Raw genomic sequence first — 20,522 nt, forward strand, 5'->3', positions numbered from 1 at the left:
GAGGGCAGGAGGAGAAGGGGACGACAGAGGATGAGATTGTTGGATGGCATCACCGACTCAACGGACATGGGTTTGGGTGGACTCCGTTAGTTGGTGATGGACAGGGAGGCCTGGTGTGCTGTGGTTCATGGGGTCGCAAAGAGTTGGACATGACTGAGCAACTGAACTGAACTGAAACGTGATTTCTCTAGTTATATGAGGAAATCCCAAAGCATTGAGACTGGAAGGATCTGCACAATGGTCTATGCTTGGTCATCTCTCTGATATTGAAATTTGAATAATCATAGCTGCCAGTTACTGAATCTTTACCATGTGTCAGATGCTGCACTTCATGTTTACCTGTGTTTAATCCCGACAGCAACTCCATGAGGCAACTATTATCAACCTTACCTTAAAAGTGAGAAAATGGAGGTCTGGAGAGACTGACCAGACCAAGGGTGTCCAAGCTCCTAACACCTGTCTGATGTGTGTGCCACATGCCCACCTTGGTCCTCAGCCTCTGCCTGGACCAGGTGCCCTGAGTGGCTCATTCTTATTGAGGTAGCCCAAGCTATTCTACCAAGGGACAATCTGTCTCCACTGGTCCTGTCCTGGTTTAGGCGTCATGTGGAACAACACCATCCCCCTTGGTTTTCCAGTCCTTTCAGATACTGAAGGAAGTTCTCATATATCCCCCCTAAGCTTCCCATTTCTGGTCTTACCAAGTGTGATTTAAAATGATATCTGACTATTCTTCAATGTGTCCTACCTGTTCTTTGATCTTCTTTCCTTCTTTCTTGTCTTCTTCAGATTAAATATTTCTGTTGTTTCAGTTGCCCCACGCTATCCTGCTCAGTGTTAGCTTGCTGACTGTACAGTTTTGTTATTTTGGCATTAGATTATAGCATGCATCCTTGTCCTATGAAAGTCTAATATAAATAAGTGAATGGGCTTCCCTGGTGGTTCATACGGTGAAAAATCTGCCTGCAATGTGGGAGAAGGGAATGGCTAACCCCTCCAATATTCTTGCCTGGAGAATTCCATGGACAGAGGAGCCTGGTGGGCTACATAAGTCCTCGGGGGCTGCAAAGAGTTCGACGCGACTAAACGGCTAATATTTAATCATTTCCCAGATAAAGGGAAAACCTCACACAAATACAGCTCCATTTGCTCCATTCAAACCTGCTCATGTTACATATATTTCAAACTCTACACTGTATTCTTTTTTTAAAAAAATTGTTTATTTATTTGACTGTACCAGGTCTTAGTTGAAGCATGTGAGATCCAGTTCCCTGACCAGGGATCAAACCTGGGCCCCCTGCATTGAGAGCACAGTCTTAGCCACTGGACCACCAGAGAAGTCCCCTTTTTTATTTTTTTATATCAAGTTTGGTAAACTTTTTTTTCTGTAAAGGGTCAAATGGTAAACATTTGGTTTTGTGGATCATGTATGGTCTCTACCACAAGTTCTTATTTGTTCTATACCCCTTTAAAATGTAAATAACATTCTTGTCTAGTGAGCCATATAAAAATAAGCTGTGGGCAGATTTGATCTATGGGTCATAATTTGCTGACTTCTGTTCTATACAGACAATTTTATTTTGGATTTACCTCATATACTCTTTGTGTACTTCATTTCTTTTTATATTACCATGCTTCCACATGGAATCATCTTCCTTTTAGCGTTTTAAATTCATCATTCCACTGCCTTCTGGCCTCCACCATTTCCCATAAGTCAGCCGGTAACCATAATGTTGGTCTCCTATACGTGAAAAGTTGTTTTTCTTCTGTTGAGTTTTGTTTACCTTGGCTTTAATCTACATTTAGACACTCAGTTATTACAGTTGATGTGTCCAGGGAAAATTGTGTTTTTCTTACCTAAAGTGGTTTTTTTGTTTGCTTTTGTTTTTTCCCTGCTTCTTTGATCTGTGGCTCAACGTTCTTCATCAAACATGAAAACATTTCAGCCATTATCGCTTAATCTTTCTCTGCCTCCCTCTCTCTGTCTCTCTGGGACTCATTACCTGGTTATTTGTATGCTTGACAATATCCACACACTTCTGATGCTCTATTCATTTTTCCTCAATCTCTTTTCCTCTGTATTTTTCAGAAAGGTATTTTCTATTCTATTGATCTATCTTTAAGTTTACAGATTCTTTTTTTCTGCCATCTCAAGTCTGTTACTGAAACCATCTAGTAAATTCTTCAATTATTTTACTTTTCACTTTTGGACTTTTTTTTTTTTAGCTTCTATTTGTTGAGTCTCTAAACTTTTTTTTTTCTTTAAAGAAGAAATTTTTCTTTAATTCTTTGAACATATATATAATAGCTACTTTGCAAACCTTGCCGGCAAAACTCAACATCTGGGTCCACTCAGAGCCAGTTTTCATTGGTTCCTGGACTAGTTTTTCATTGGCTAGTTTTCATTGAAAACTGGACATGTCTGATAAAATTTAGCATTCTGCTTTATTTTTCTGAGGATTGTTGGTTCATTTTTCAGTTTCTTGCCTCGACTTAAACTGCTTCCCTCACAGCGGACAGACAGAGATGTCTTTGCTCAGTTTTTTCTTTTCTTTTTTTTTTTTTTTAACCTGGCATTCTAGGAATCACCCTGGGTTTGCATGGTTAATGATTTTGAAAAAGATAGTGGTGGCCAAAGACCTTGAGTTTCTAAGACTCCGTTTATCGTTCTGTGTGTAGGGTGGGGAAAGAACACAAATTTGCAGCCAATTCTTAAGTTTCTTTTCACTTAAATTTTACATGAGTTGTACAAGTTGTTCATATATTTTGGAAATTAAGCCCTTGCTGGTCACACCTTTTGCAAATATTTTGTCCCATTCTGTAGGTTGCCTTTTTGGTTTTTTGTTTTATAGTTTCCTTTGCTGTGCAGCTTGGACAGCAAAGAGATCCAACCAGTCCATCCTAAAGGAAATCAGTCCTGAATATTCATTGGAAGGACTGATGCTTAAGCTGAAATTCCATTACTTTGGCCACCTGATTCGAAGAACTGACTCACTGGAAAAGACCCTGATGCTGGGAAAGATTGAAGGTGGGAGGAGAAGGGGATGACAGAGGATGAGATGGTTGGATGGCATCACCGACTCTATGGACATGAGTCTGATTAAGCTCTGGGAGTTGGTGATGGACAGGGAAGCCTGGCGTACTGCAGCCCATGGGGTTGCAAAGAGTCAGACACGACTGAGCGACTGAACTGAACTTGCTGTGCAAAAACTTGTAAATTTGATTCAGGTCCCATTTTGTTCAGTTTTATCTGTACTGCCTTGGGAGACTGACCTAAGAAAACATTAATATGATTCATGTCAGAGAATGTTTTTCCTATGCTCTCTTCTGGGAGTTTTGTGGTGTCATGTCTTATGACATCTTTATGTCATGTCTTTACATCTTTAAGCCATTTTTTTTTTCTTTATTGTAGTGGTTTTTGCCATACATTGACATGAATCAGCCATGGATTTACATGTGTTCCCCATCCCTATCCCCCCTCCCACCTCCCTCCTTTAAGCCATTTTATTTTTGTGTATGGTGAGAAGGATATTTTCTGACTTCATCAGTTTACATATAGCAGTCCGACTTATCCCACACCAGTTGCCAAAGAGACATTTTTCCATCATATATTCTTGCCTCCTTTGTCAAGGATTAATTGACTATATGTGTCTGGGTATATTTTGGGGCTCTCTATTCTGTTCCATTGATTTATATGTCTGTTTTTGTGCTGATACCATGTTATTTTGATTATTGTAGCTTTATAGTATTGTCTGAAGGAGGGTTATGCCCCCTGCTTTATTCTTTTACTTCAGGATTACTGTGGCAATTCTGGATCTTTTACAATTCCATGTCAATTTTAGAATTATTTGTGAAAAATATCATGGGTAATTTGATAGGGATCACGTTGAGTCTGTAGGTTGTTTTGGGTAGTATCATCATTTTAACAATATTAATTCTTCCAATCCAAGGGCATGGGACAGCTTTCCATTTACTTGAATAATTTTCAGTTTCCTTTGTTAATGCTTTACAGTTCTCACAATATAAGTCTTTCACCTCCTTGGTCAATGTTTGTCCGACTCTTTGTGACCCCATGGACTGTAGCCTGCCAGGCTCCTCCATCCATGGAACTCTCCAGGCAAAAATACTGGAGTGGGTTGCCATTTCCTTCTTCACCTCCTTGGTCAAGTTTACCCCTAAGTATTTTTTAGTGCAATATTGAAAGGCTTTTTTTTTTTTTTTGTATCAGGTCTCTTTGATATTTCATTGTTAGTGTAAAGAATTGCAGCTGATTTTCATATGTTAATCTTGTATCCTACTGCCTTGAGAATTTATCAGTCTTGTAGTTTTTGTGTGGAGTCTTTAGGGTTTTCTATAAATAAAATCATTTCACCTGCAGTTAATGACAATTTTACCTCTTCCCTTCCAATTTGAATACCTTTTATTTCTTTTCCTTGTCTGATCTTTGTGACTAGGACTTCAAGCACTATGTTGAATAGAAGAGGTGGGAGTGGGCATCCTTGTCTTGTTCCAGATTTTAGCAGGAAGGCTTTCAGCTTTTCATTGTTGAGTATTATATTGACTGTGGGTTTGTTGTAAATAGCTTTTATTATGTTGAGATATATTTCCTTTATACCCACTTGTGGTAAGGGTTTTTATCATGAATGGATATTGAATTTTGTCAATGCTTCTTCTGCATCTATTGAGATGATCATGATGTTTTTGTCTTTTATGTGGTATATCACATTGATTGATTTGCATATATTAAACCATCCTAGTGAACTTGGGACAAATCCCATTTGGTTGTGGTGTATGATCTTTTTTATGTGCTGTTGAATTCAATTTGCTAATATTTTGTTTAGAATTTTTGCATCTATATTCATCAGAGATACTGGCCTGTAGATTTCTTTTTTGGTGGTGTCTTTGTCTGGTTTTGGTACCAGGGTAATGGTGCCTTCATAGAATGTCTTTGAGAATACTCCCTCCTCTTCAATTTTTTGGAAGAGTTTGAGAAATATTGGTATAAGTTCTTCATTGTATGTTTGGTAGAATTTACCTGTGAAGCCATCTGGTCCTGGACTTTTGTTTGCAGGCAGTTTTTTTCTTTATAGATTTTATTTCACCTCTAGTGATCTTTCAACTTACCTATTTCTTTTATTTTATTTTTTCAAATTATCTATTGATTCAATTTTGGTGGGCAGTAAGTTTCTAGAAACTTGTCCATTTCTTCTAGGTTGTCAAATTTGATGGCATATGATTGTAACGTTTCCTTGTGTTTTTGGTATCTCTGCAGTATTGGTTGTTATGTCCCCTTTTTCATTTCTTATTTTGTTTATCTGGGTTCTCTTTTCTTCTTGGTGAGCCTGGCCAGATGTTTGTCAATCTTGTTTATCCTTTTAAAGAAACAGCTCTTGGTTTTATTGATTTTTTTTCTATTTTTTTAATCTCTATTTTATTTATTTCCTCTCTGGTCTTTATTATATCCTTCTTTTTGCCTAGAGTTTAGGTTTTGTCTGTTATTCTTTTTCTAACTCTTTTAAGTGATAGGTTAGGTTGTTCGAGATTTTTCTTGTTTTTGAGGAAGGCCTATATAGCTAGGAACCTCTCTCTAAGAAGTGTTTTTGCTGTATCCCGTAGATTTTGTATGGTTATGTCTCTGGATTGATAATGAAGCACTTTTCAGCAAATTTAATGTATCTCAACATACACTTTGTATATTGTCCTTCACCTCTTCCTTTTTAGAACAGTGCCTCATGCCCTACATTCTCCTTCATTTCTCCATAAAACTTTACTTCATTGTTGAAGTGAAGTAGACACTGGGCTAGATCTTTTACTTACATTATTCAATTTTTTTAAATGTATGAACTATAGAGTACAGGTATATCCTTGGTCATAAAAAAAAAATTTTTTTTTAATTAAAGAAGACTTCTATTTACAGCAGTGACCAAAAGCTTTCTTTGAAGAGCAGTTTATACCCCACCCGCTCAGGCACGAAGCCTGAAAGACCAGGAGTTGTGCTGAGTGGGACATTTCTCAAAGATCAGGGGAGAGTTTCTCTAGCACCTGTATTCTTCTACTTGTGAAGGTGCTGGCAAAGCCCAGTGAGGAGCTGTGGCAGTAGCAAGCAGCCTGGTAATCTAGAGGTAGATCCAGGCTCCCACCTGGGATGCCTGGGGCTCAGGGCCATTGCTGATCACTAGAGATGTCATCTTCCCATTTCACTTTGGCCTCTTTTTAGTAGTGTCTAGATCAGACACTGGTTCTCATGTTGTTCTCATAACAATAGCCCATGGGCCAAATCCAGCCTTTACCTCTTTTTGTATGATCTGTGAGTTAAGAATGATATTTACATTTTTAGATTGATTTTTTTTTTCCATGTGAACTTCTGGTTATTCCAGCATTTGTTGAAAAGCTGTCTTTTCTCCCTTGTGTTGCCTTTGCACTCTTATCAGAGAGCAGTTGACTCTCTGTGGGTCTATGTCTAGGAACTCTCTCTTGTTCCATGGATCTATTTGTCTGTTCTGCCAATATCACCCTATAGCTTCATAAAGCTTTATATCACCCTAAAGCTTCATATAGGTAACTTTTGAAGTTGGGCAGCATCAGTCCTCTGACTTTGTTCTTCTCCTTCAATATTCTGTTGGCCATTCTGGGTGTTTTGCCTCTCCATGTAAACTTTAAAATCAGTTTGTTGATACCCAGAAAGGTTTTTACATTTTTTTAATGGTTAAGAAAAAAAGATATTTCGTGGTACATGAAAATTATATGAAATTCAAATTTGTCTCTATAAAGTTAATTTGTTTACATATTATCTATTGTAGCTTTCACAATACAATCAGAGCTGAGTGTTTGTGGCAGAGACTGTATAGTCAGCAAAATCTAAAAGACTGACAATCTGGCCCTTTACCAGAAGTTGATTGAGCCCTGGTCTAGATCCTAGGCTGTGACTTACACTTAGTTTGGTTCTGAGCATGGCCTATGGGGCCAGACTCCCCGTTTTCAAATCCTTCCATCACCATTTGTTCACTGTGTTACCTTTAAAATGTCACTTACCCTTTCTGGGCCTGTTTCTTAACTGTAAGGTGGGGAGGATAGCATTTATCTCACAGAGTCATTGTGAAGATTAAATGAATTATTTCATGTAAGTGCTTAGAATAGGGCTGGGTACCTAGAAACTGTGTATACATATTGACTTCCATGCTTGTTTTTATCCTGGCTTAAAAAGAATATTACCAAAATGGTCTCAAATCTCTCCCCTGCTAATTCATCTACCCTACTACTTCCCAGAGTGATCATCATCTTAAAACACACCCTAATGCTCATCTCTTCAAAGACCTGCCACAGCTTCCTGTTGCCTGTGGAGTAGCCTGGTGTTCACAGCTCCACAGCCCAGCTGCCATCTGTTGGAGCAGCCTCATCTACCTTGCCCTCCGGTTATGATCCCTGTGCTCCAGCCCTTTCAAGCACTCTGTGTTTGTCCACATCTCAGCACCTTCCCATCCTGTGGTTCTTTCTGCTCAGAAATATTTCTTCTGGGAATTTCCAAAGGGTCACTGAGATCTGGGGGCAGGATACAACCCACATTTCTGTTACGACTTCCTACGTGGAAATCAATGCCAGATTGCACTGTAGGCATGAAATGGAAATACACTCTTGTCCCTCATGAAACTCCAGATAAATTCTTTCCAGGTTCAGGAAGAAAAACTGCAGAAGAAGGCTGGAGTGGAAAAGAAATCAAGTCCCCTCTCCCCAAATTAGGCCTCCCTTCGGCCTTGTCTGATGCTGTCTGGGGGTTCTCGCATGGCATGCCCATTCAAGGAATGTGCACCCTGGACAGAGAACTGGGTGGAGAGAAGCCAGAGAGAGCAAGGGAGCCAGACCTCTGATTACATATCAGTATCATAAATGTTTCTTGATGCTGTGGAAGTAAGCATCAAGATTATATATCAGTGTGAAAAAGAATGCTCAAGATACAGCATTAAAGGAGCTTGTAGGATACAAGATTGCATCCACACTGATTACAACTGAATGAAAAGTGAGACTGATCAGGAGCCTGATGGTGGACATGAGTGTGAGCACATGAAACTACTCTTGGCTATAGGGGTGCTGTCACCGCGAGTGATTATTTTCATTCCTTTATTTAGAGTGCTGTTACTGTGCTATACCCTTATTTGTGTATTTTAAAAGCTAAAGGTTTGATGGGGAAACTCATTGGCTTATAAAGTGAATCTCTCATTATACATAAAATTTTTTAAAAACTAAGTTTTAAAAGACTGGCACGTAGTAAGCTGGGATGAGAACAGTGTCTTAGCAGTCTCTCCACCTGCCTTTTCTTCTTCTTCATTTCATGTTCAGTAAGATATCTGAAGACAGCCCTTGTCCAGCCACTGTGTACAGTCATGGCTATTGGGAAGTACAGTCATGGCTATGCCACTATTAGCTCTTGTCTTAAGCTCATATCACCCTTCAGACTGTTCCAGAATGTCCTCCACCTTCCCTGATTCGTCCTGGATCCCCAAACAACAGCAGTTATTTGTCCAACATCACTCTCCCCTAGAGTTCTGCCCTTCACTAAGGAACCCACAAAGTGATCTGTGGTAATGTGTCCATGCAAGATATAGGGTTATTGCTAACCCCTCCCAGATGACACTTTTGCTTCTCAACCTAGGGATTCCGCCTTAAAAGGCTGTATTAATGGATGTACAGGGTCCCAAACAATGAAGGTGATAGTTGGAGGGATGGAACCTGGACTTTCCTAACACAAGGGACATTAATGAGCAGGGCAAATAGGTAGGGCAGAGAGGGAAAGCACTAGAGCTGTGAATCAGCAGGGAGTTAATTCCAGATAAATAACCAGGACAGTTCTTGCTTTCTTTTAGGAATGACCCAGGCCCATACCTCCCCTGGAGAGAACACATTGGAAGAGCAGCTATGGCCAGAGGTAAGGGTTTTGTCCTCATGGGAGAAGTAGTGACTTCCCTTCTGAAGGGTGAGTCCAAGTCTTGATACAAGTTGACAGGCCCTTCCCTGAGGCCTTGAGGGTATAGGCTGGGTGAGCCGCTTCCCCAGGAACAGGCAGGTTACCTGGCAGAGTGGAGGCAGCATAACTGTAGCTCCTACAGCATTACTGTAGGAATTTGGGGCTCAAAATCTCTTCAGACTGAGCAGGTGATTCCCAGAAGTGCCCAGAAAGACTTATAAACAGCCTGGTTATCTCTGTGAACCTTGAAGCAGATGCTGTGAGTTATCCGAAGTCATTTGGGTGAGGTTTTCCCAGAACATCTACAAGATAAGAGTTGAGAGTAAATGCTTTATCTCTTACTGAAATCAGTAATTCATGAGAAATTAACTTGTGTCTCCTTGTGACAGATGTGCAACCAATTTACTGCACGTTTGCCCCCACTGGAATGTTTCCCCTTTTGCTCTCAGTTCTGGGGAGAATACATATGATCTCCTTTCCCAAAGTCCTCCACCTGATTCACAGAAGTGGAGGTTGCTCTGGATGTACATGGGCATCTGAGGCAGCCAAGTGGACTTGAGGACCAGCCCTCCCCCCACCCCCACCTGCTTTCAGCAGCCCCTCTGGGCTTAGGACACATTCTGTTCCAGTGGGGACAGAAAAGTCTCCCAATTTCCACTTTATCCAATTCCCAGCTTTAAATAACATAATGCCCCGTATACCCACTTTTGTATAAGCAATCAAATTTAAAGAAGGAAAGTAGATGATATGAAAAATATAACATATAGAAGAGATTTAATTTTTTTTTTTAGTCTAGATATATTGGGTCTCTTCTTAGTGATTTCCTTTTTATTGTGATAAAATATACATAATATAAAATTGATCATTTTTGAGTGTACAGTTCAGTGACATTGAGTATATTCACATTATTGCGTACCTATCACCACTTTCTATCTCCAGAACTTTCTCACTATCACAAGAGTTGGTTTTTATTCTTTATCCTGCCTCCCTCTCTCTCCACCCCACTGTTCTGAGGCATCCTTACTTGCCACCTCTAAAATCGTTCTCAACAGGCATAAGTCTCCTTTTACTAAGTGAACTGGGTAAAGGGTTAATAGAACATGACTATGGACAGTTGTTGCTTCTGGATTTTGAGCCTCATAGAATAAGTACATGGTCATCTCTACATCAAGCTTTTAAGACCTGTAACGTTTCCTTATAAGGCAGTTAATATTTCTGACATTTGGTTTCAGGGGCAGAGCCTGAAGAGTTTTTCATTCTTTTGCAACCCAGAGAATGTGCCTTCTCCAGGATCCACAGTGCCTTCTAACTCAGGTACGTGACCCTGAGCCATGAGCCAGGAAGGCCAGCATCTTCTCTTTGATGTGGCTGTCAGAGGCTTGAACTCCACTTACTTGCACCTTTGGCTATTCACATCTTCCCTCTTCCCTGTCCTCAGCCTCTCTTCTTTTGATATCCTCAGTCACTTCTATGGAGGGACACAGCCCAACACACTGCTCAAGAGATAAAACCAACATGGCCCCATGGTGGTTTTACCTGGGTGAAAGTGACCCCTGGGAGCTCACCTCCAGGTGGGTGGACCATGTCACAGGAGCTGTGGGTTGGATGGATCTGTGCTACACACATACCTTCCCAATCCTGTAATGTAGCCACAGTGGCTGCTCTAGACATATTTTCCTATAATGGGTTAAGTTCATCTAATACCTGGATGCTATGAATGTTGCTGTTGAACTGATCCTCTTTTCCAGCTTTATCATGTTACATGGCTGCATTATGGACTGTGTTTAATGGCTTTATTTGTTTGCATTGTACTGGCTTATCAGGATTTCCAGTTAAGCATGCTATTCTTACTATTCTGTCATGTAAGAAGTGTGGTTGGAAAAAGAAATCAATGTGCTTCTTAGGAAGTGGCTTCTTTAGGAGGCTTACCCTTAATGCCCCCATAACATGACCAAGGAATATATCAGTGGTTTCTAAGGAAATTTAATTTTAAGGATGCTGGTGACCCAGGTAGGTCGTGGAGGCTTCCTGCAACTTGTGTCTGATATTTATGAGTGTTCACAGGCTGTTCACAGACCTGTTCTCTGGCAAGCCTCCAAGCCGACATGATCGCTTTTGAATCCAGATGGTTTTCATTTTACTGTGTTCCTCTCTTATTAATGGTGGCCGAGAAATGCAGAGTCAAGGGATAGAGGGAAGTGAGAGGCAGAAAGAGCGCCAGATGAGAAGGAAAGGTGGTCCGTGAGTAACCTTCCATGCGACACCTACTTGGAGATCCTGAGACCAGTCAGCAGTGTGGCCTCTAGCTGAGGACTGAACCTCTTTGGAGCAGGTTTAGGGCTTCCAGTGACTTCTTAGTCTTCAGATTTCCACTCCCATGGCCAACCTTGGGGCATCCTTGGGGTGAGGGCCTTGGGTCTGCTTCTCCCATTTGGCATCCTGGGCCCACACTGTGAGAAATGTAGATCTAATCTTCTTACATGGGTTCTTGTCTTTGCAGTTCACTCTCTGAGACCTTCTGATATTAAATTTGTGGCAGCCATTGGCAATGTGAGTATAGCAAGGGGATGGAGGTTGGAGGCGGGGTTTGGGATGGGTATTCTTTGAATGAGCTCCTAGTAACCAGGAAGAATGTTTCACTTGGGGAGAGAGAATATTTTCTGAACTGGAAAAATCCTAAAATATAGGGTTCTGAGTTGATGTTGTTGTTTTAAATTGAGTGCCTGACTCTCTTTACATTAGGATGAAGAAACTTTTGAACTTTCTCATGAGTAAATCAAACCTATTGATAAATAAGCCAAAGATCACACAGAATTTTAAAAGCAATCTCTTAAACTTTCTACTTATGAGATAAAGAAGAAAAATGTCCTTACCTGCTTGGCAAATTTTTAAAAATACACCCATCTTTGCTAATAAGTTTGAAGTGGTATGGTTTTATGTGGTCAGGAACTGAGAAAGGGAGCAATAAGGGAAGGATGGAAAGAGGAGAGAGGGATAAGCAGAAAGAGAGGAGGGTTGGAGAACAGAGCCAGTGTGATTTCCTGGTCAGTCCTGGCTTCTCGCAGGCCCACTCCCTGGTCTCAGCACTGCTGCCCCACAAGTCCTAGCAGTCCCAGCTGCATGGACCACTAGTCAGGTGTTCTCAGCTCTGCCCTGTACCCCTCACACCTGAACCAGTGCACTGCCGCCTCTCCCCTTCCATGTCTTCCTCCCATCTCTGCCTACCTTGTTTCCTTCCCCATGTCCTCTGTCGCCGCCGCCCTCTGCACCCCTGCAGCCTCAGCCCCTGCCCCTGGCCCGGGCTGCCTCCTTGCTGCAAACCCATCCCACTACCCTGCGCACAGCACCGGCCATAGGTGAAGACTTCACGTTAGAAAAACTGATCAGGGCCCAGTGAAATCTTCAGCCAGGGCTCCCACTCTTGTTCTTTGCTATTTGTGATGGTGGGGTTAAACCTGCATGTGTGACTGTGTGTGTGTGTATGAGCGTGCACGTGGATGAGGGTGAAGGCGGAGGTGTCCCAGGGGGAAGGATGTAAGGAGAGGTGGGAATAACGAGAAGAGAGATTTTCTGTCACGAGGAGCACATTACCGCTGCCGAGCCTGTGTGTCCCTGCATGCTGATGGTGACATCGCAGAGCCAGGAGTGTGTGACACTGGCTGGAGGACTCGCGAATTCTCCTTCCTGAGGCAGGGAAATTCCCTGCAGGGAACTCTCCACTCCAAGCCAGGTTTCTAAAGTTAAACCAATCAGTGGTTTCCACTCTTTGGTCCTGGCTCTGAGAGAGTTCTTTGACTCATGAATTATGCAGCCTCACAGCTCCTGCTGTCACTCAGCTCACCCTCTCTCCTCCTGGGAGCCCAGGGTGCTGGGAGATGCTTTCAGTCCATGATGGTCTCCCAGCCCCCGATCATTATCCTCAAGCTGACGGCACCTCAACCTTCAGGATAAGCCCCAGGAGCACAGTTCTTAGGAGGCTGCCTGCCTCTGTCTGCCCTGAGAGTCAGCTCTCATGAACTCAGCCTGGTTTATGAAAGACATCAGGATAGGGAAAGATAATGGAAGATAGTGAAATGAAAAGGAAGGAAGGTGGAAAGCTGGTGCTTTTGTTCCAAGTTCCTGGAGCTTCCAAGGCCTAGCACTTACTTGTGACCAATGCTAGCACTTGTTTGTTTAATTGCTCTGGACTTCCTCTTTCTCACACAATGTTAAAGATCAGAGTCGTCAGAATTGTTTTCAAACTAACACTTGTGACAGACATTTATTATAAGGAAAAAATGAAAACACACGTAGATAGTATTAAAAAATGGAAGATCTCACTCATATCTCCTATTCTCTTGCCTCAACAGCCACATACATACTTCAATATATAGCGTGTGTGTGTGAGAGAGAGAAAATGTGTATGACCTAAATAGGGTTACACTGCAATATGCTATCTGTGACCTTTTATCCCTCTTAACTAAGAGTCACAGACATTTGCCATGCCAGGGAGGTTATAATCCACTCTATCAAATTCCTTGAAGCCAGGGATTGTGTCTCAGTTATGTGTCTCTAGGGCCAGGCCACAGAACATGCAGCCAGTGAAGAGCATGGGGGGAAAATGGCCAGCAGTTGGCAAAATGGCGGCAGAGGAGTTTGCTGCGTTTGTTCCAGCCTTCCCCTCTGTGACCTCTCCCTCAGCTCTCCCATACTCTCTCTACCTTGTTCCTCTCATCCTCTCCCTTCCTTCCCCTCAGCACCCCCATCCAGCTTTTCTGAGGAAAACCTCTACTGTCAGTCAGGTCCACTTTGGCACAGGCTGACCCCTTTGCCTCAGCCCCAGAAGCAGGCCTCCCTCAGGACTTCACCTGACTTGTATTTGCATGTGGTTTTCTCTTTAATGTGTTACCTTCCCTCAGAAAACTTTTTCAAGCTCCCTCTTGTTGAAAAGAAGAAAGGACTCCCTCCCAGTCAGAGGAGAGTCAGCCTGCCATCCCCAGAGGGAGCCAGAGGTGTGGCCCATTTTTACAGACTGACTGGCTGTCTTTGAAGCTGGGTCCTTAAGGACAGGCAGGCCCTTTAAAGGGAAGCAACAGCAGGCTGGGAGTAAGGTAGTGAGGATACAGCATCACCTGTCATCACCACACCTGGAGACACTGTCTTCTAAGGAGTTTTGAGAGAGACAATTTGTGTCAGAACCTGTGAAAATACTACTATTGACAACAGCTAATATGTGCTGAGCATTTTCAGTGTTCTGGGCACAATTCCAAGCATCTCTATGCTTAGTCACTCAGTTGTGTCCGACTCTGTGTGACCTCATGGACTGTGCCAACCGGGATCCTCTGTCCATGGGATATTCCAGGCAAGAATACTGGAATGGGTTGCCATTTCCTCCTCCAGGGGATCTTCCCAACCCAAGGATCGAACCTGCGTCTCTTATGTCTCCTGCATTGACAGGCGGGTTCTTTACCACTAGCACCATCTGGGAAGCCCCCAAACATCCCTGGGACCTCACAAAAGACAAGATTCTCATGGTCTCACCTCAGCCCTACGACCAGGGAAACTCTCCAACTTAGTCCTGTGTGGTTCAGCTTTTACCAAAAGGACAATAAAACACTTACAGTGTTCATTCAAAAAATAGTATTGAGTGAGTATTTATTGAGTACTTATGACGCATCAGATGCTGTTCTGGGTCTGAGGAATATAATCAGAACGAAACAGAGGCAAACTGCTGCTCTCCTGGAATTTACATTCTAGGCAAGGGAGACAGACCACACACATTTTAGATTGTGTATTAGATTATCTAATTATTTTAGAGTATGGAAAGTCACAATGAAACAACCTATTGTGTTTCTATGAAGGATGTTAACATTCTACAGAGACACATTTAAGTCTAAGCTCTCCCACCCAGTTTTCTCATCTGAAGAAAACTTTTACACCTGTTATTCCCTGAGTTTGGGCCAGCAAACCTTGGAGAAAATCTAACATCCTTTCTTCCCTCCCTGGAAAATGAATGCAGGCAGGTCTGGCCATTTTCTGGATCCAGGGATTCCCTTTTGTTGGCGGGAGGGGGTGTATGGCAGGCAGCTGGAGTCTCCCCAGGACAGGCTCTGCCACCTTCCCTGGCTGGGCTGCTCACACCCCGTATCTTTTCCAGCCTCCAGACTCAGGGACGGACGACCTGGAGGAACAAGAATGGTAATTGTTCGGGAACGCCAGAGCAAGAGAGCTGAGCTGAGCCTCCAGGTTGATCAACTCTTGTCTCCCTGCTTCATTGGCGGGGAGACCTGAGGGCCAGGGAGGAGATGCTTGTTCCAGGCTCCCTTAGGGGCAGGCAGAAGAGTGGAGACCAGAACACAAATGCCTGCCTCTTTATCCAGTGCTCTGTGTGGGAATCCCCCTGGCTCCCTGGGGTGAATAAGGGAGGAATAGCGGGAAGGGCTGAATGAGGGGTTCTTGCTCTCTTCCTCCAGCCTCTGTGCTCTGCTCTGGGGGATGCAAGCAGAGTTGGACCAGGGTCAGGCTCATTCTACGTAGCAGTCTGTGTCCCCTTCCAACTTGAGACTGGACTAGAGGGGCAGGGAGGAGGGTCCAGAGCTGCTCACCCCATTTTGGCAACTCCATTGCCCTCTGAGGTGTGCCTCTGTCTCCAGGAAGGATAAATCCAGAATCAGAGCAATGCTGAGCTGATGCCTGTTGTGAAAGAGATCACAGCAGTTGAGGGCAAGCATTGGTAGGCGACAAACTCAGGCTGACGTTTTTATGTCTGCAGGACCGAAAAGCAGGAGCCGCAAACGTGCATGGGAGTGGTGACTGGTGAGTTCGGTGTTTTCATGGCCGGAATCCAGATTGTCCCTGTCCCCCCAACACAGCAGCCCTTTGGTGAAAGAAGAGGATGCGCCCTACTGGCCACATTGTGGCAGAGCCTGAGGAAAGGAGGAGGCATTCTGAGAGGACAGAGGGAGCCAGGGTGTGAAGAGTCACGTCCCTTGAAAGGAAGGCATGAGAGATGTCCGAGGGTCCCTGAGTGAGAAGACTCCAAGAGACATGGGGTTAAGGTTAAGGCATGTAGGAGAGGGGTCAGGGGTGCCTGGGCCAACATCCCGAGGCTTCTTCTCCCCCAGGACCCCAAACAGCACTTCGTCTGGGAAACTGTCGACCATTCACTGCCCCCACCGCCACACCCAGGAGAAGACCCAGCTCCAATTATCAGTTCATTTCATTTTGTAGTAACTCCCTTACTTACAAAATAGATATATCAATTGACTTCAGCAAAGTGAAATGAAAACTAACTGTAATCCCTCCATCTAGAGATAATCATTGGGCTTCCCTGGTGGCTCAGATGGTAAAGAATCTGCCTGCATTGCAGGAGATCTGGATTTGATCCCTGGGTCAGGAAGATCCCCTGGAGGAGGAAATAGCAACCTACTCCATTATTCTTGCCTTGAGAATTCCATGGACAGAGGAGACTGGCATCTACAGTCTATGGAGTCGCAAGGAGTCAGATAATCAGTATTAACATTTTGACCTTTTATATATGAACATGCTTAGGAATATGTTATATGTAGCATGTTGTTTTTTTTTTCCCCCCACTTAATATCAGAGTTGCCTTGCAACTCGATTAAGTCATCCTGAAACCCCTGAGTGCCTTGACGCCAGCTGAGTTAGCCTGGTGGATAGAGTCACCTATAGCTGGTGTTCACAAGCCAAGAGCAAGAATACCACTTTTCACTCCATAATTAGAGTGAAAAGACTCGGGTGGCAATACAAATGCCCTCCTGAGCTGACACTCGAGCAGAGCATAATAACAAGTGAAGTAACTGGTGCCCTGTCAGTTCAGCCCGTGAATGTCACCAAGGACCTGGGAATTATGAGGCTCCCTGCAAAGTGAGGGATAAATAAGACACTGGTCCTGCCATTTGCCCTTGCCATCCATCCGGGGAGGCAGAGGCCTGGTGTCCAACCCTCTAGGATCTGTTTGACAGGTGAGGGGACACTGGTGGCCAAAGTGGTGGTGGGGGGTCCTCTTGCAAAGGGTCAAGGGTTCAGAAGAAGCGTGCCCCTGTGACTTGGTGACTGTCTCAGCTCAGGCTAGGTTTAGCCCTGTTTACCTTTAACTGGTAGGAAAAAAGAAATGAAGTGTGTATTTGGGGGAGTCTAGGAAGATGGGAGAAGGAAATGGCAACCTATTCCAGTGTTCTCGCCTGGAGAATCCCAGGGATGGGGGAGCCTGGTGGGGTCCCACAGAGTCTATGGGGTCACATAGAGTTGGACATGACTGAAGCAACTTAGCAGCAGCAGCAGGAAGGTGGGAAAATCCCAAGGACGGAGGAGCCTGGTAGGCTGCAGTCCATGGGGTCGCGAAGAGTCGGACACAACTGAGCGACTTCACTTTCAATTTTCACTTTCATGCATTGGAGAAGGAAATGGCAATCCACTCCAGTGTTCTTGCCTGGAGAATCCCAGGGATGGCGGAGCCTGGTGGGCTGCCGTCTATGGGGTCGCACAGAGTCGGACATGAGTGAAGCAACTAAGCAGCAGCAGTAGCAGCAAGAAGATGGGATATAGTTTAGACCCTGAAACCATAAGCACAGCTATGGCTTTACCTGATTTCTCAGTCTGTCTCCATTTTGGGGGTCCCTGACCCACCTGGTAACAAGTCCTACTAGCCCCCCATTAAGTACAGCGTGGCCAGGAGCCCCACTGACCAGAGGAGCATCAGAAGGCAGGGCGGTGAGGGCAGGGTGACCTGCGTGCCCTTAGGGACAGGACTCACCTCGAGCTGACAGTGAAGCCAGTCTACCTAAGAGGGATGGGCCAGGGAGGGGGGTGATATTGGATAGTCAAGCCCGCAGAGGAGCAACTGGTCTTCCAGGAGAAAGTGCTACAAAGGCATCCAGGCCCGAGCTCAGCCCATCTGTCCTCCAACCCCAAAACCTTAGAGCCCTTCCAGTCTAGCTGTGTCCTTTCACCCATCACAGACATTGTGCCATTGTACAGATGGGAAAACTGAGTCTCAGGAAGGTAAACAGTCCTTCACAGTTACACGGTCAATATGTGGCAGAGTCCCTAGGAACCCAGGTGGCCCAGCCCCACAGCCTGCGTCCTTTGTTCTGACTCCAGAGAGAGCTAACGAGGACAGAGCAGGTACACAGCAGCCCTCGAACAAAATAATGGGCAGATTTATGTGAAAAGATCGAGGGTCATGTTTGGTCACAAAGAAGCAGTGCTTTACAAATGCCCTTAATTTGATCTTCCTTGGTGGCTCAGCTGGTAAAGAATCCACCTGCAATGCAGGAGACCTGGGTTCGATCCCTGGGTTGGGAAGATCCCCTGGAGAAGGGAATGGCTACCCACTCCAGGATTCTGGCCTGAAGAATTCCATGGCCTGTATAGTCTATGGGGTCGCAGAGAGTCAGACATGATTGAGCGACTTTCATTCCCTCACTAACTTGGAGAGCCTTTCACTTTCAAAAATGTCACACCAGGCTGTTCTGTCATTCTTCCTCGCAGACCCCCTGATGTGAGGAAGAGAAAGTGCCCCATCGCCCACCCACTCACACGTGCGCACTCTCACACAGACACACCCCCATGCCCACACTGTCCCTGTCAGCTCTGGGTTCCCACCACGCCTGGGGGATGGGCTCCGTCCACGGGTTGGTCAGGGCGCCATAAAGGAGGCTCCTGAGTTTGGGTTGAGGATGAAGATGTTGTGGCCCCAGGTGACTGAGGGGGCTGCCCAAGCGGACAAAGCCCAGTGGGCGACTCCCGCTCTCCTGCCCCTTCTCTCCCTGCTACCTGCACAGTGTCAGCTTCCTTCAACAGCAGCCCCTCTCAAGCTGTCTTTTGGATTCTGCTCCAGAAAGCCCCAGGCACTTGTGGATGGGGACAGTAGAAAGAGGGGCCGGGGAGGGGGCACCACTTCGCTGCTATGGCACTCTGCCCGTCTGCCGTCTCCGCTCTCGGGAGCAGACACAGCCTAACTGCTCCTGACAGCACTATTTTTAGCGGTCCTCCGGCTGTCAGCTCTGGGACGCGTCTTCCGTGTGCTCCCTGGAGCCTTCCTGTTCTGCTGTCACTCTCAGGAGGAGGGAGGGCAGGGAGGCAGCCTGGCGGGTCCCCCGTCCCAGCACACTTTCCCTAACGAGTACGCAGCACAGGACAGTGAAGAACTGTGGGATCTGAGTGCTCAGGCTCAGATCCCAGCCACCTCAGGCAGCTGGTGTAGCCTCCCCCAGCCTTGGCTCCTCTTTACACACACACCTCAGGGCTTGGCACTTGGCTGGCCTAGCACCTGATGGATGCTCCTTTTTCTCAACTCCGTTCACTTCTAAGGGCCTGCTACAAGGTGGACCTCACAGCCCAAGGCAGGTCATGCTTTGGGACAGGGGCAGTGACCCTGGCCCCTCACCCCAGAGTGGGTCAGTCTTTACAGGTGACCACTGGCTGCCGGGACCACAGCCTCACCCAGCTCTCTCTTTAGTCCTTTCAGAGGTCATCAGACACTTCAGCCCATCTGTTCTGAAGCCCATATGTGCCCTTGGGACGGGAGTGGTACGCCAGGATGCTACTGAGTAAGCTCTTTTTCTGGCTCTTGGCAGGGCTGGGCACCCTCTTGTCCTGGGCATCCAGATGGGAGGATTTGATGGGTTTGGTGGGGGGAGGGTAGTGGTGCTGGAAGAGTCAAAGAGGTTTTAAAAGAGAGATCTGTGTTAAGTCAAAGCCAAAATGTGTCTCCCGTGCTGACTTTAGTCTGTTGATGGGCCTAATAAAAAAAATCAGGTCAATGTCTGCCTTCTAGGACTCAGGAGGGGTGCAGTGCAGCCTCCTGCTCAGAGCCTTGTGCATAGGCTGGGGAAGCGGCAAGCTTTCAGCCCCTGACAAAGTTGTATTTAACTGACTTTTCTCTTGGCTCCCTTCCCTCTGCAGAGACTTGTGGATTCAGGCAAAAGACCTGGTGAGGAACATGAAAGAGAACCAGGTAAGAATCCATCCGACTCTGCTGGGGGCTGTTCTGTCTGCTGGGAGGCCATCAGACCAAAGACACCGTGCAGCTGAGGCCCTTAAGCCATCATGCCCTGAGCTTGGCAACTGGTGTGGCCTGGGCCCTTCAAGAACACCTCTGCCCCTGGTATCCTCTGGAGGCCAGTAGAACACAGGGCCTCTTCTCATATCCCTAGTATGGTCCTGCCAAAGTTGGCAGATGAACTAAATACCTGCAAAGAAAGAAGGTCTTTAGGCACCAGGTTTCCCTGCCATATCTTTTTCATGCTATCGTCCTTTCTTTCTTTTTTTTTTTTTTTTACAGCAACTTGACTTTCAGAATGATTGGAAGCTCATCAATGTGTTCTTCAGTAATGCTAGTCAGTGTCACCTGTGTTCTTCCACCCAACAGGTAAACCACAGGCGGGAGGCAGAGGGATTGCAGATGCTGGGGTGGGTGCCGAGTGAGTGAACTAAACCTGACTGATCTACACCTGGCAGGCTGGGCCTGATGACACATATTTCCAAGTTAGGGCAGGCAGGTAGACAGACAGACAGATATCTAAGGGTCAAGGAACTATATTGAGGGACATGCATATAT

The 20,522-nt window shown here is 45.1% G+C and overlaps 1 protein-coding gene across 3 annotated transcripts in view; it reads left to right on the forward strand.

Moving 5' to 3' along the window:
• The window catches only part of PLB1 (phospholipase B1), a 130,055-nt gene that overhangs the window by 21,273 nt on the left and 88,260 nt on the right, over positions 1-20,522 (forward strand). For all 3 annotated transcript variants that reach the window (XM_043917590.1, XM_043917589.1, XM_043917588.1), the window contains 8 exons: positions 8,859-8,920; positions 10,192-10,273; positions 11,460-11,509; positions 15,096-15,136; positions 15,711-15,754; positions 19,422-19,512; positions 19,868-19,919; positions 20,247-20,333. In XM_043917590.1, coding sequence (XP_043773525.1) covers positions 8,859-8,920; positions 10,192-10,273; positions 11,460-11,509; positions 15,096-15,136; positions 15,711-15,754; positions 19,422-19,512; positions 19,868-19,919; positions 20,247-20,333 — 509 coding nt within the window. The remainder of the gene's footprint in view (positions 1-8,858; positions 8,921-10,191; positions 10,274-11,459; positions 11,510-15,095; positions 15,137-15,710; positions 15,755-19,421; positions 19,513-19,867; positions 19,920-20,246; positions 20,334-20,522) is intronic.

The sequence above is a fragment of the Cervus elaphus genome, chromosome 11 (assembly GCF_910594005.1).
Source record: "Cervus elaphus chromosome 11, mCerEla1.1, whole genome shotgun sequence".
Classification (NCBI taxonomy): Eukaryota; Metazoa; Chordata; class Mammalia; order Artiodactyla; family Cervidae; genus Cervus; species Cervus elaphus.